This window comes from Oryza sativa, chromosome 12 (assembly GCF_034140825.1).
Source record: "Oryza sativa Japonica Group chromosome 12, ASM3414082v1".
Classification (NCBI taxonomy): Eukaryota; Viridiplantae; Streptophyta; class Magnoliopsida; order Poales; family Poaceae; genus Oryza; species Oryza sativa.
In genome coordinates, this window is record NC_089046.1 from 21,434,241 (window position 1) to 21,449,209 (window position 14,969).

General features: G+C 45.7%; 1 protein-coding gene across 1 annotated transcript; it reads left to right on the top strand.

Moving 5' to 3' along the window:
• Positions 1-10,307: 10,307 nt before the first annotated feature.
• On the top strand, positions 10,308-12,982 carry LOC107276450 (F-box/LRR-repeat protein At3g58930). Its single transcript, XM_066306630.1, has 3 exons — positions 10,308-11,595; positions 12,294-12,449; positions 12,596-12,982. Exons 1-3 carry the CDS (start codon positions 10,528-10,530, stop codon positions 12,980-12,982), a joined length of 1,611 nt encoding a protein of 536 aa, XP_066162727.1. The 5' UTR covers positions 10,308-10,527.
• The last annotated feature ends 1,987 nt before the right edge of the window (positions 12,983-14,969 follow it).

The window sequence follows — 14,969 nt, forward strand, 5'->3', positions numbered from 1 at the left end:
CGTGTGGGACGAGGACAAACAGGAGGAGTTTAACCTATGAGCGCTGCTGTTCGTAACCATCAACGATTGGCCTGCACTTAGCAACCTATCCGGACAGTCCAACAAGGGGTACAAGGCTTGCACTCACTGTATGGATGAAACAGAAAGTACGTATCTTAAGCACTATAGGAAGGTTGTATACATGGGTCATCGTCGATTCCTTGCAGCAAACCACCCGGTACGGAAGAAAGGCAAGCACTTCGAACATAAGGCCGACCACCGTACGAAGCCTAAACATCGCAGCGGGAAAACAGTGTTTGCTATGGTTAAAGATCTTAAAGTAGTGTTCGGAAAGGGGCCTGGAAGCCAGCATATAGAGAGCGAAGATGGTCACGCGGCGATGTGGAAAAAAACTCTATATTTTGGGAGTTACCATATTGGGAATTCTTGGACGTACGCCACGCAATCGACGTGATGCACCTCACTAAGAACCTTTGCGTAAACCTTCTTGGCTTCCTAGGTGTATACGGAAAGTCGAAAGATACACTGGAAGCACGTAATGATCTGAAGCATATGGAACAACGCGGCGACCTTCACCCGGAACCAAAGGAGAAAGGAAGCCATTACTTGAGTCCAGCCAGCTACACTCTTAGCAAGGCAGAGAAGGAAAGTATGTTTGAATGCTTGGAGAGCATAAAGGTACCGTCTGGATACTCCACGAATATCAAGCGAATAATAAGCACGAAGGAGAAGAAGTTCACAAACCTAAAGTCTCATGACTGTCACGTGTTGATGACACAACTGCTACCAGTTGTAATAAGGGGTATCCTTCCAGACAATGTCCGGGCAACAATAACAAAGCTATGTGCATTCATGAACGCAATTTCGCAGAAGGTCATCGATCCGGATAGATTAGAAGCCCTTCAGAATGAAGTGGTGCAATGTCTCGTCAGTTTTGAGTTGATATTTCCACCTTCATTTTTCAATATAATGACGCATCTGCTTTGTCACCTTGTGAAAGAGATCCGTATTCTCGGGCCTATGTACCTACACAACATGTTTCCTTTCGAGAGGTACATGGGCGTTCTGAAGAAGTATGTTCGTAACCGTGCTCGTCCAGAGGCAAGCATCGCCAAGGGTTATGGAACAGAGGAGGTCATCGAATTTTGCGTAGAATTTATCGAAGACCTTCGCCCAATCGGGGTACCTGAATCATGCCATGAAGGGAGACTACGGGGAAAGGGAACTCTCGGAAGGAAAGCAATAATGACGATAGACAACAATTTATTCCGTAAAGCCCATTTCACTGTTCTGCAACACTCTTCATTGGTAGCTCCTTACATTGAGGAGCACTTGGCTCTAGTTCGCGCCAGGAACATCGGTAAGTCCGATGCATGGATTACACGGCATCACATTGATACTTTCCCCGCGTGGCTACGACAACATCTCATGGGTAACGAGTCGATCAACCAACAACTTGCCTTCCTGGCGAGGGGACCGTCTGGGTCGATCGCGACATTCCAGGGATATGAGATCAATGGGTACACATTCTACACGAGAGCCCAAGACATGAAGAGCACGAACCAAAACAGCGCTGTTCATGTCGATGCCATGGGACACGATGGAACAACTGCCACGTATTACGGTGCCATCGAGGACATATGGGAACTTGACTATGGTCCTCTCAAGGTTCCTCTGTTCCGGTGCCAATGGGTTAGGTTGACTGGTGGAGGCGTAATGATTGATGACAGTGGGATGACAACTGTTGACCTTAACAAGGTTGGATACTCGGACGAACCTTTTGTCCTTGTCAATGATGTAACGCAAGTCTTTTTCGTGAAGGACATGTCTAGCAAAGGAAAGAAGGGCAGAGGGCCTGATGAGCCTAAGCGTCAAGTGGTTCTCCCAGGCAAAAGAAAAATCGTCGGAGTTGAGGACAAGACTGACGAGGATTACGATCAGTTGGATGGACAACCCCCTTTCACGGTGACGATTGACCCTAGCATCCTCCTATCAAATGAAGACACCCCTTAGTCACGCAGCGATCACAAGGAGGGAACAATAGTGAGGAGAAAGTACGTGCGGTCAACCGTCACCGCCGATGTAATGCCGTAATTATTGTGTACACGATGTAAACTATTTTGGATGTATTGATTATCCATATAAATCAATTGATGTATGGCATATGTTAATTACGCACGATTATTAGAGGTTTCAACAAGTTTAAATCATGTATATGCTAGTTATATGTGATACTTACAATTTTTAAAAGTTTTAAATCACACAGGTGGCAATTTCATATGTATGTTAATTAGAGTTTTTAACATTTAATTTACTAGCATTCATATGCTAATTATAATTGAGTAGAGGATTTTTAAAAGTTTTAAATCACGCAAGTGGCAATTTCATATGTTAATTAGAGTTTTTAACATTTAATTTACTATCATTCATATGCTAATTATAATTGACTGGAGAATTTTTAAAAGTATTAAATTTAATATATTTTTAAAACTATCATTCATATATTAGAGTTTTTCACAATTTAATTTACTATCTTTCATATGCTACTTATATATGACTATTCGAATTTTTAAAAGGTTTAAATCATGCATGTGGCATTTACATATGTTAATTAGAGTTTTTAGCATTTAATTTAATATAATTCCTACGCTAAGTATATATGATGATTACAATTTGGGATGTGCTTCTGTGCTCCGCTAAAAAAACTTGCACGAAGATTAAAGGTAATCAGTGGCTGAGATTAAAAGGGAGATTAGCACTTAATTATCATTAGTGAGGGGTAATTTCGTCCCAAGATTTTCGAGGGGCTGTTTATATCTCAGTCCCGTGCATCACTCTAGTTGTCAGTGGCGGCTCCGGCGCAGCGCCGCAGGAAGGAGGCGCCTGTGGATACTGCGGCGAGCCGGCAGAGAGCTGTGAGATGGATGAAGGGGGTGCGCCGGGCTGCACGGCGCAGGGGCGGGGAAGCAGAGAGACGAGGAGACGAAGAGGATGGAGAGGCAGCAAGCCGGGCGGCGCTGGGCTAAGCGGCGCCGGGGTCAGGAAGCGGCCAGGCTAGGGGAAGAAGAGGGTGGAGCTCCGGGGCAGGGAAACGGTGAGGCGAGGGGAAGACGAGGGCGCCGCTGCTTACCGTAGGGCGCCGGTTCAGCGAGGCGAGGGGAGGAGGGAGTGGAGGCGGCGCTGCAGGGAGAGGAATCGCGGTGGGAGAAGGAACGGCGCTGGGAATCGGCGCGGCGGAGGAATCAGCGCCGTGGACTGGTGGGGGTGGGGATCGCTTCAGATGGACTAGGCTGGATATGGGCTCGAAAATCTGTGGACGAAATTACCCCTCGCTAATGATAATTAAGTGCTAATCTCCCTTTTAATCTCAGCCACTGATTACCTTTAATCTTCGTGCAAGTTTTTTTAGCGGAGCACAGAAGCACATCCCTTACAATTTTTATTAATTTTAAATCATGCAGTATGTACATACATATCTTAATTATAGTTTTTACCAATATAATAATATCATTCATATATATGCTAAGTATATATATATATTGGAATTTTTATTAATTATAAGTCATATATTTGCTTATTACGATTTATCCACTTAATTTATTACAGACAAAAATAATTTTTCGAAGTAATTGTCATTAATCTTTGTACTTTAAATAATGTTAATGCATTAACTTATATTTTATAAACACATATGTAAGCGAAAATCATATGCAGTGCTATAATCTTTAGTCCCGGTTCTTAACCCTAACCGGGTTTAAAAAGAATTTCGAAATAGCGGGAAAAGATATTTACTCCCGGTTGTTAAGAACAACCGGGACTAAAGATATCTATAGTCCCGGTTGTTCTCAACAACCGGGAGTAAATATCTTTTCTTTACTCCCGGTTGTTCTCAACAACCGGGACTAAAGATCCGGGGGTATATATATTCCCGGTGCGCCCTCGTCTTCTTCACCAACACTTAGACGTTTTCGGCCGATCGATCTCTCTCGGCCTCTCTCCTTCGCCGCCACTGCCTAGGGCAAATCCCCGCGCCGACGCCGCCGTATCTCGCCGTCGTCTCGAGCTCGTCGTCCTCGCCGCCGCCTCCGCCTCCTCCGCTGCCGCCGCATCTCTGGGGTGAGAGCCGCCGCCGCCAGATCTCCCTTCATCTCGATCTCTCCGATCTCGATCTCTCTCCGTCGCGCCGTCCGCCACGAGACGCCGCGCCACGACGACGACGCGCCACGCCGACGCCGCGCCAAGCCGCCGCCGGCACGCCACGCCGCCGTCTTCGCCGCCGCGCGCGCAATGCCGCCGCCGGCACGCCACGCCGCCGCCTTCGCCGCCGCGCAACGCCGCCGCCGCATGCCAACGCCACGCCGCCGCCGCCATCGCCACGCCGCCGCCGCCTTCACCGCCGCGCGCGCAATGCCGCCGCCGCCACGCCACGCCGCCGCCGCCACGGCCCCGCAACGCCACGCCGCCGCCGCCGTCGCCACGCCGCCGCGCCAACCGCCGCCCCGATGCCGCCACACCGCCGTTAACGAACGAGAACGAGAACGATCGAACGAACGAGAGCGAGAACGAACACGTCAACGTACGTTGCCGCGAGAACGTGAACGAGAACGAGAACGATCGAACGAACGAGAGCGAGAACGAACACGATCGAACGAAGACAAGCGAGAACGAGGGAACGAACGTGAATGAGAACAAGCGAACGAACGTAAAATGCAATATATATATATATATATATATATATATATATATATATATATATATATATATATATATGTTACTTCGCATTTATCCTAATACATCTTTTTGTATCTTGCAGAAAAGACGTGTTGTCGGAGTCGCCCGTCAAGCCTGAGTGGAAGAGCTAGCCCTAGAAGGAATTGGAGCAGGCAAGTGACGTAATAATATAAATGATTGTTATAGTTGTAATGCAATTAATTAAGATTATTAGACCTGTAATTAGACTTATCATATAAGATTGTGTAGTGTTCTAATATTATTTGAGTTTTAATATAAGATTATTTTATTGCAAATTAGACTTAGTATGACATTATTGACTACGGAATTGGTGCGACTCCTAGCAATTGATTATTGTAGTCTTAATTAGACTTAGCATATACGCACGAAACACTTAGCATACATGACTATTTTAGTCTTAGCATGTAATATTATTTGAGTTTTAATATAAGATTACTTTATTTGTAATTAGACTTAGTATGTAATTATTGACTACGGAATTGGTGCGACAAGTAGCAATTGACTATTGTAGTCTTAATTAGACTTAGCATATACGCACGAAACACTTAGCATATACATGACTATTTTAGTCTTAGCATGTAATATTATTTGAGTTTTAATATAAGATTATTTTATTTGTAATTAGACTTAGTATATAATTATTTACTAGCTAGGGTTGTATAATATACGTCACCTAGACTTAGCTTATATCACGATTTGTAATTAGACTTAGCACGTAAGGTTGTGTAGGGTTCTAATGTACGACATTTACACTTCCTGCGGGTACAGAGGACAAAGTGAAAAGGTGGACTCTGAAGAAAATGGCAGAACAGTTTCAGAGCTTCAAGGGAGATCTGTACCGGAAGTATATACTGAAGGGGCAGACACCGAACTTCGACACATTCCCAAAGCTAAGGGATCACTGGGACAAGTTCGTTGCATATAAGACAGGTGAACAAGGGCAGGCGATGATGGAAAGAAACAAAGAAAATGCCGCCAAGAAGAAGTACCATCACCACTTGGGGTCAGGAGGCTATAGCGTCGCGATGCCGAAGTGGGAGCAGATGGAGGCTAGCTTGATTGAGAGGGGTATCGAACCGGCAACAGCCAATTGGCCGGAACGATCGAAGTTCTGGTACTATGCTCACGGTGGAACGCTCAACCCAGCTGATGGCTCACTGGTCTTCGGCGATCAGATACGAGAGGCTGCGCGACGACTAACAGATGCAGTGGAAGCCTCCTCTCAGGGCACGTTCCGACCAGACAGAGATAGGGACGAGCTGACACTCGCCCTGCAGACTCCAGAGCATCCAGGACGAACACGAGGGAAAGGGGTGATTCCTTGGAAGATTGGTTTCAAGGAGAACATCCACACGTACAGGAGTCGGATGAGGAGCAAGAGAGATACCGAGGCGAAGATTGCAGACCTAGAGTTCCGGGTATCGAGCTACGAACTCAACATGCAAGAGGAGGTGGCAAGGAAGGTTGATGAACGCATGGCCGCACATCGGTCCCATGATCCCCAGCCGACCATTCCTCCTGCAATGGTGAGCCCGTCAGGAAACCGTAGCAGCTGTGCCTCAACGGGGCAGGTAGGATCACAGAGCATGGACGCCATGCAAACACAGGACGAATCGACCTGTCCCGTTGATGACATCACTCAGCGGACACCATGTGAGCTGCATATTCCTTTCAAGAACTTATCAATAAAGGTAAGATTTAGCCATTCCGCTATTTGCTGCTTATATATGTTGATTACTAATAAATAATCTCTCACAACATGAAGGTAGCGTCGGGCATGGCCATCCCAACGGACCCTTCAGGTACTTACCACTGCAGGCCAATTCCAGCAGGATAGTCGAAGGTCGAAGTTGAGTTGGTCGAAGGCGCGTACGAGGACCTCGAGCTGGATTACCCTGGAGGAGACGGTGAGACGCATCTACGAGACACATGCCATGCCATTATTCTATGGCGCAGGCGGTACATCATCCTCCCTGGGCGACAAGCGGCGTCTCGTGCACCATCTCCTCCGGCTCCGCCATCTCCTCCTCAGGATCATGCACCGTCTCCTCCTCATGCTCCGCCAGCACCGTCTCCACCTCAGGCTCCAGCATCGACTCCTCCTCAGGATCCTGCACCGACTCCTCCTCGTGCTCCTACACCTACTCCCCCGCAAGCTCCTCTTCCGGCACCTTCAAAATCAAGGGCCCCCCCAGCTCCACCGCCTGCCCACACAAGGGCAACGAAGAAGGCGAAAGTTGACGCCGCCAAGAACAAGGACCCGGGGTACGATTGCACGCAAGAGGAGCTTGACGCTTACGTTGCATCAGAAGTCAAGAGACAATTCAAGCCTCGAAGTCCAGAAAAGAAGATTCCTATAGACCCCAGTGTCAGGAACTTCTTCAGGGGTATGTCTGCATCTGTCAAGGAGGCCATCAAGCTATCGGACTATGAGCGAACGCTGAAGAAAGCATCTTCTGGAAAGTCCAAACCAGTCCCTCAGCTTGGAGAGCAACCAAACCAGGAGATCGAGCCGTTGGTGACCGGTAAAGAAATGACGATAGAACAATTTATTACTGACACCGGTCTAACTACGGATCAATTGCTAGGAGTCGCACCAATCGAAAAGGCGGAAGTGAAATACATGTACGAACTCGGTAAACCGCTTGTCAAGCCTGAGCTGCTGCAGTCCCTACCCACACAAATGTACAAGTTCCATCAGCTGTACATGGAGATGAGTGCCACCGGTAGAGAGATGATCGGAGCGAGGATCAGGGACACGGACTTCTTGCAAGGAGATGACATTCTCTGGATCAATTTCAGGGGAATCTACGAACTATACCAGCTGGATGCCCTCGACGTCTCTATTATGAGTTGCTGGATTTTGTAAGTATATCGTTCAGTTAGATTTCTTACTATACGTCTCCTTTAATTAATTAGGTCCTTGTATATAAGTAGACTATAGAAAATAATATACTCCCTTTTATCGTTGTAGAATGGAGATTCAAAGGGCCCGACGGCGGAGGGTTTTCGATACTGGATTCATCGACCCTCGGAAAGTAAACGTCGCAATGCTCGACCAATATCCACAAGAAACAGAGGACAATCTCGTCCATCTCCTGAAGGCGCAGCATTACAAGACGTTCATACTGTTGCCATACAACACAGAGTTAGTTTAATTTTACTGTCTTCCTACATACCAAATTTCATTCCCGTACGAACTTGCTAAGTGTTTCATATGTAATGCATCCCACGCACATTGCAGATTCCACTGGGTGCTTTTACTCTTCGACCTGGATGCCTGCACCGTCAACGTATATGACTCAATGGATAAAAAAGAGTCTACGTTTGACAAGGTTTTCGAACTTATAGACAGGTACCGTCATAAGTTCCTTTGTTAATTAAGAAAATCTTGTTATGTTAATTGCTACTACGAATCATAGCTTTAAACTCCATGTAGGGCTTGGTATCGGTTCCGTCATTTGGTCCGCGGCAAATGGAGAGAAAGACTTAGGCGGAAGTTCAAATTTCCTGTGAGTACACATGCTCTACATTTATATTTCTCCGATTCAAATACATACAAGTGTATATTAATTAGATCTCTCGTTGTTTGTCATTTATTTGTAGTGCGCAAAGCAAAAGCAGGGAACTAACTTGTGCGGCTATTACGTGTGCGAGTATTGCCACTGCCTTGCAAACCAAATCATCACCGCAAGAGAGCTCGATGTACGTACAAATAAATTCAAATTTTCATTACGTAGCGATTTCTTGTTTAATTACTAATCAATTTCATACATTCATATAGTTTATTCGCATGAGGGATAACCTGACCACACACAAGGAATTTATCGCGGCGGTTCAAGAACAACTCATGGGATTCATCAACGAAGAAATCCTTGATCCCAAGGGTGAATTCTACTACGACGGAAACACAATTCACCGGTCCTTAGCTTCTGAGCTAGCAGCGAGTACTACTACGTCGAAATCGTAGCTAGCTAGGACATATAATGGATTGTAATTAATACATGACTACATATGTTTCTATATGCATGCGTACACATTTTCTATAATGTAAATATATTTTGGTCATATATATATCTATATACATATGCATTTGCATAACATATATATGTATAAATACATATATATTATGCATGTATATACATATAATATAATATAATATATATATATATACATATATATATGTATGCATATATATGTATTGAAACATATATATGCATGGTTTATATATATATATATATATATATATATAAACCATGCAGCAACAGGGCCATGCAAAAAAAAAAAGGTCAGCTCGATCTTTAGTCCCGGTTGGTAACACCAACCGGGACTAAAGATCGATCTTTACTCCCGGTTATTTCACCCGGGACTAAAGATAGCGATCTTTAGTCCCGGATTGGTACTCCCGGTTTGGAAACCGGGACTAAAGGGGGGTTACGAACCGGGACTACAAAGGGTTTCTCCACCAGTGTATGCACGGCTGCACAAACACGAAGAGCTGACATCTTGGGTTATTATGCATAGAGAGTTGGATCGACTTACTCAAAACTACAGGGGAGGCCGCTCAGTCGGTCTAGGATTAGTGGGAAAGTCTGGCAAACACGGCAAGAGTCCCCAAGAAGGGACTGCGCACCCTCATCCTCCTTGTTGTGTGGGAAATTTAGAAGAAAAGGAACCAGCGGATCTTCGAGCACAAGGAGTCCACGGCGCTATACCTAATTGCCAAAATCAAGAGGCTAGACTGTGGATTCTAGCTAGCGCTAAGCGACTACGCGAGCTTCTACCGTATCTTGTATAGTGTACAACTGTGTTGACATTTTTCCTTTTTACTCCTAGGGTTGTATTTTTCTCCTGATATATTCAATGAAATGGCGCAATCTCATGCTGTTTTCCCTTAAAAAAAATACTGTTGGGAAGCTCTGTAGTGTAGAGTTGAACTGAATCAAACTACTTTCACACAAGAAAAACTGGTGAATCAAGTAGCAATCTGTGTCGATTGCCTTGGGAACCGCTCTTCTTCCCTCTCCCTTATTCTCTCCTCCTACCCTAACACCCACCCTAATTTCTTAATTCTACCCTAGCTCACCACCACATCCACGACATCAAAAGAGAAGAGGAGCTCGCTATCATTGCTGTCATCGCCGTCGTCACAAGTGGAGTCATATTCTTCCCCTTATCCACCTCCGCCCCACTCCCTAAAATACGATAATTTAAAATATTTGAACAAAAAATGACATGTATAACATCATTTTAAATTAATTTAAAATGATTGTGTATTTCCAAGTCATGTTTTGATGCAATATGAAACAAATTGAAAACAAGTGAAATACATACGTGCAAATTAGTTTGAATCTTCCTATGCGAACTGCAGAAAGTAAATAGTAGAAAACAAAAAAAAAATCGTTCGCAGTCTTGATATATACCACAAATTGTATTGATATTTACAGTCTTAATTACCGGAATGATTTTTGGAACAATGGCAAAATTTCTATAGAGAGCGAATTCTGATTTTAAAATTTGGAAACATGTTTCTTTCCGTGCTTTAATACTATAGTAATTCACATCAATTGCCTTTATTGATAGCAATACATGACCTTGGATCAACATCGATTAATTTGGTATAGTAAAAAAATTCTTTTACAAATTACGAAACTCTAACCATTGTGGTAGCTACAAAATAGGCATGGGAAGTTGGGAACTGCATTTGAATCCGAATTCCTCTCATATTTTACAAACTAAAACCGGTCTACGTGTCCATGATCTCCATCGCGATCTATGGATTCCAGGAAGATGCGCAGGCGCAAGAAGATGACAACTTCGCCGGCGGCGGCGGCGGCCGTCGACCTCATCAGCGAGCTCTCCGACGACGTGCTCCTCCACATCCTCAGCTTCCTGCCGGCGGCGAGCGACGTGGCGCGGACCACCGTGCTGTCGAGGCGGTGGCGCCACCTCTGGAGCGCCGCGCCATGCCTCCGCTTCGCCGTCGAGCCGGCGCCGCCGCCCTCGACGTCGTCTCGTCGTGCTGACACCGGCAGCCGGCTCGTCGCCGCCGTGGACTCCGTCCTCGCGCGGCGCGCCATCGACGGCGCCGACGTTGAGACGCTGAAGATCTCCTTCGTCTTCAGTTCATCACCCAACGACGGCGGCGGCGGCGGCAGATCAGCGTTCGACGGCGACTGGCACGACCACGCCGACGACATCGAGTCGGAGCACGTCGCCGCGTGGCTCCGCTTCGCCGAGCGCCATGTCACCGGCGACTTCAGGCTCGACGTGCCCACCCTGCCAAGGCAGAGGCGCCAGGCCGAGCTCCCGAGCTCGGCGAGGTTCAAGTCGATGCGGCTCTGGCTAGCCTACGCGGAGCTCACGGTCCCGACCGCCGCCGCCGCCGCCGCCGACCGCGCGTTCGCCGCGCTCACCGACGTCCGGCTCAGCACGGTCAAAGTCGACGACGTCAACGGCCGCCGCCTCTGCGACCTCTTCTCGTCGCCGGCATGCTGCCCGCGGCTGCGCAGGCTGACGCTCAAGCTCTTGGGCCTCCCCGACGTGAAGGCGGTGGAGGTGGACGCGCCGGGCCTCCGGGAGCTCGCCGTCACGGGCGTCTCCGTGGACGAGATGGCGGCGCCGCCGATGATCTCCGCGCCGAGGCTGCGGCGGCTGACGTTCGAGAGCGACGAGACGTGCCGCGGCGGCGGCCTGATGGTGCTGGACGGCGCGCGCATGGAGATCGACATCTTGTCCCATGGCTTCTCCGGCGTCGCCGACAACCGGGACTTGGCCTGGTTTCTTCAGCACTACGCCGCCGCGGATCGCCTCGACGTCCGACTCCTTGTGCCATTGGGCGAGGTAACTAAATTAAAGGGGCATATCACATATGTTTTGTGAAATTTTCAAACAAGCATTGATTTCCACCTTGATCTTAGATAGGGTTTGCAATTTCGAAACCTTAGTTTTTGCCGGTGGGGGCCAAAAACAACCGAAATTTAGGTACTTTTTGGCCATTTTTTTATTTTTTTTTTTACATATTTGGACTAAATTTAAACAAAATTTAACCAAATTTTAAAATATTTGAACAAAACAGATAATCTCAGGGAGATTTGTGCTTGCCGGTAGGGTCGAAATTTCAAACACTGATGATGGATAAATTTAAATTTTTTTAAAAAAGTTAATTTTACCATTTTAAGAACATAATAAAAGGTATGATATTTTTCTAGTGTAAAACTTGTTATCTGCATTACGAGGTATTAAAATTTTTGTTATAAAATTTAGAAAAAAAATTACCGTCCTTTAGATTTTTAGTACAAATTTAATACCTCCTAACACCGGAGGTACCAAATTTTACATTAAAAAATAGGTTCTCTTGATACCTCCTAAGAACTATGAAATCACTCTAAGATTTAAGTGACTCGAGGTAGGACCGTAAAATTTCTCAAAAAATATGGTGTAGAAATTGAAAAATATTATATCGTTGTTTCATGCGAAGTTTCATTGTCCAGCTCTAATATATGAATTTGTAGAGCGAAGACCTACCTGAATTATTTCAGGATCTGATGAATGATATACCAGAATTTCCCAATGTTACCGAGTTGAGAATAACTGCACAAGTGTCCATACCTACACACACTATTGGAGCAAGCATAGCCAAGTTCGTCGCGAAGTGCAGCAGAATCGAGTACCTCTCCATTGACATCAACAAACAGGTGAGACTACGAAAATCATCTCGTAATTTTGCAAGAGATTTTTCTTTCCTTAGATATGAAATCTAGCTAGCAAATATACAAGTATTAATTAACCATAAATTAACTATGCTATTTCTTGTGAACATATTTGATGCACCAATTTGCAGGGTGGTGATTCACATCCTGGCTGCAAATGTGAAGAACCTAAAGATTGGAAGGACATGAATCTCTCACTAGATCACCTTCGAAGTATAGATATCCATCACTTTCGACCTTCCCAAGACCAAATGCAGCTTGTATCTCTACTCCTTGCGAATGCGTCGTCACTGCAAAGAATGACCATTGCACTACATAAGCGATATGTAGAGGCAATGGAGCGAGAAGATGGCAAGGAGGTATATCTGCACATTCCATGCTATGGGGGACATTGGACCCCTTGTGCTTGGGGGAGCTCTAGTCGTCAGAGCAAGTTCCGTAGCGCTACCAAATATGAGTGGGCACCATGTAATGTAAATCATGAGAAGGGGATGAAGGTTTTGCAAAGTCTGATTTAATACATATTATATGTTAGTTAGTGAAGAAGCTATGCTTGCTCCAAAGGTTTACACGACTTGGTAATTATATTACACACATTTTCTATATCACTACTACAGAATAGATCTTTCCATACGGGCGAAAAGGATTTTCGCATGCAGTTGGCCCGACCGCATGCACGAAATCATATGTAAAGATCACGATTTTCGCATGCAGCCAGAGCAACTGATTTTCACATGCGGGCGCTTAAGCCGACCGCATGCAAAGAGAAAAAATCGCGAAAAAAAATAGAATTCAAAAAAAAGGAAACCCTAGCCGGCCAGCCGCTCCCGCCGCCGCCCGCCCCCGCCTCCAGATCCGGGCAGCCCGAGGCCCGCCGCCACCGACCACGTCACCGCCCGCATCGTCGTCAGCCGCTCCCGCCGCCGCCCGCACCAGTTCCGTCGCCGGCCACCCCCGCCGCCTCCAGATCCGGGCAGCCCTGCTGCCTCCAGATCCGCCGCCGCCCGCCACCCCCGCCGCCTCTAGATTCGGGCGGGAGGAGGTCCGCCGCCGCCGACCACGTCGCCGACCGCTCCCGCCGCCAGATCCGGGCGGGAGGATCCCACCGCCCGCGTCGCAGCCCGCATCACCGCCCACTTGCCGGATCGCCGCCGTCGCCCGCACCCCCGCCGCCGAGCTAGGTCGCCGACGTCACCCACTCGCCGGATCCGCTGCCCCCGCTGCGCGCCGGCCGTCGCCGTAGCCGCAGCCGCTCCGTAGGGTGGCGGATCCGGCCATCCCGAGGGCGGCGCCACCGGATCCGCTGCCCGCCAACGCCATCGCCGCCCGGCAGCACTCTCGGAGAGAGAGGGAGAGGAGAAAAGAAAGAGAGGAGAGGAGAGAAAGAGAGAGAGGGGAGAGTAAAAAATAGAGGAGAGAGAGAAGAGTAAAAAAAGTTGAAGTGGTGGGAGGGAAAAGAGAGTCGAGGGAGATGAAATTGGGGTGGTATTTTTGCATGCGGAGCACTTAAGGAGCCGCATGCGAAAATAGATATTTGCATGCGGTATCTTAAGTGGACCGCATACGAAAATGGTTATTAAAAAATTAATTTAAAAATATGAGAACTTCGAATCAAATTTTAGATGCTAAATGAACTCATATGAAAAAGTTGTCAAAAACAAAGTTGTAGAACTCATTGAGATCTACCAATTTTCTTTTGGTCATTTCTCCATCCGAGTTTGATTGAACTATATAAAATTTGAACTTTATAATACAAGAAATTTAAATAATTTTTTCACATAGTAAATGATTTCAAATAAAAAGGTTGTCAACAGCAAAGTTGTATAACTTATCAAGATCTACAACTTTTGTATTGGTCATTTTTCTATATGACTTTGTTTGAACAGTTTGAATTTGAATTTTCAAAATATGATAATTTCAAACAAAATTTTCAAATACAAAATGATTTCAAATGAAAAAGTTATCAATAACAAAGTTGTATAACTCATCAAGATCTATAACTTCTATTTTGGTCATTTCTTCATCCGATAAAGTGATTTGTAAGATTGTTCACAAAATGTACATCTTGTATATTTTGTGAACAATCTTACAAATCACTTTATCGGATGAAGAAATGACCAAAATAGAAGTTATAGATCTTGATGAGTTATACAACTTTGTTATTGATGACTTTTTCAGATGAAATCATTTACTGCTTCAAAATATTATTTGAAGTTTTGAAATTCAAAATTTTAATTGATAAAACAAAGTCACAAGAAAAAATAGCCACATAATACCAGTAAGAACACAATAACATGATAGAGCATGATTTTAGAAACATTTAGAAAAAAATCATCCAATTTGGAGTTCATATGAGTGAGATACACTATTTTCAAATTTTTCAAATTTTATTTTTGCATACAGCTTCTTAAATGGCCCGTATGGAAAAATCGATTTTTCCATGTGGGCTCTTAAGTGAGCCGCATGCAAAAATGAGCTCATTTTTGCATGCGGCCCTATTAAAGA

Excerpts from the sequence above, each read along its gene's own strand:
- LOC107276450 (XM_066306630.1), top strand. The coding sequence starts at position 10,528 with ATGGATTCCAGGAAGATGCGCAGGCGCAAGAAGATGACAACTTCGCCG. Across the intron at positions 11,596-12,293 it reads TCCTTGTGCCATTGGGCGAG|GATCTGATGAATGATATACC; the intron begins GTAACTAAATTA and ends GAATTATTTCAG. Across the intron at positions 12,450-12,595 it reads CCATTGACATCAACAAACAG|GGTGGTGATTCACATCCTGG; the intron begins GTGAGACTACGA and ends ACCAATTTGCAG.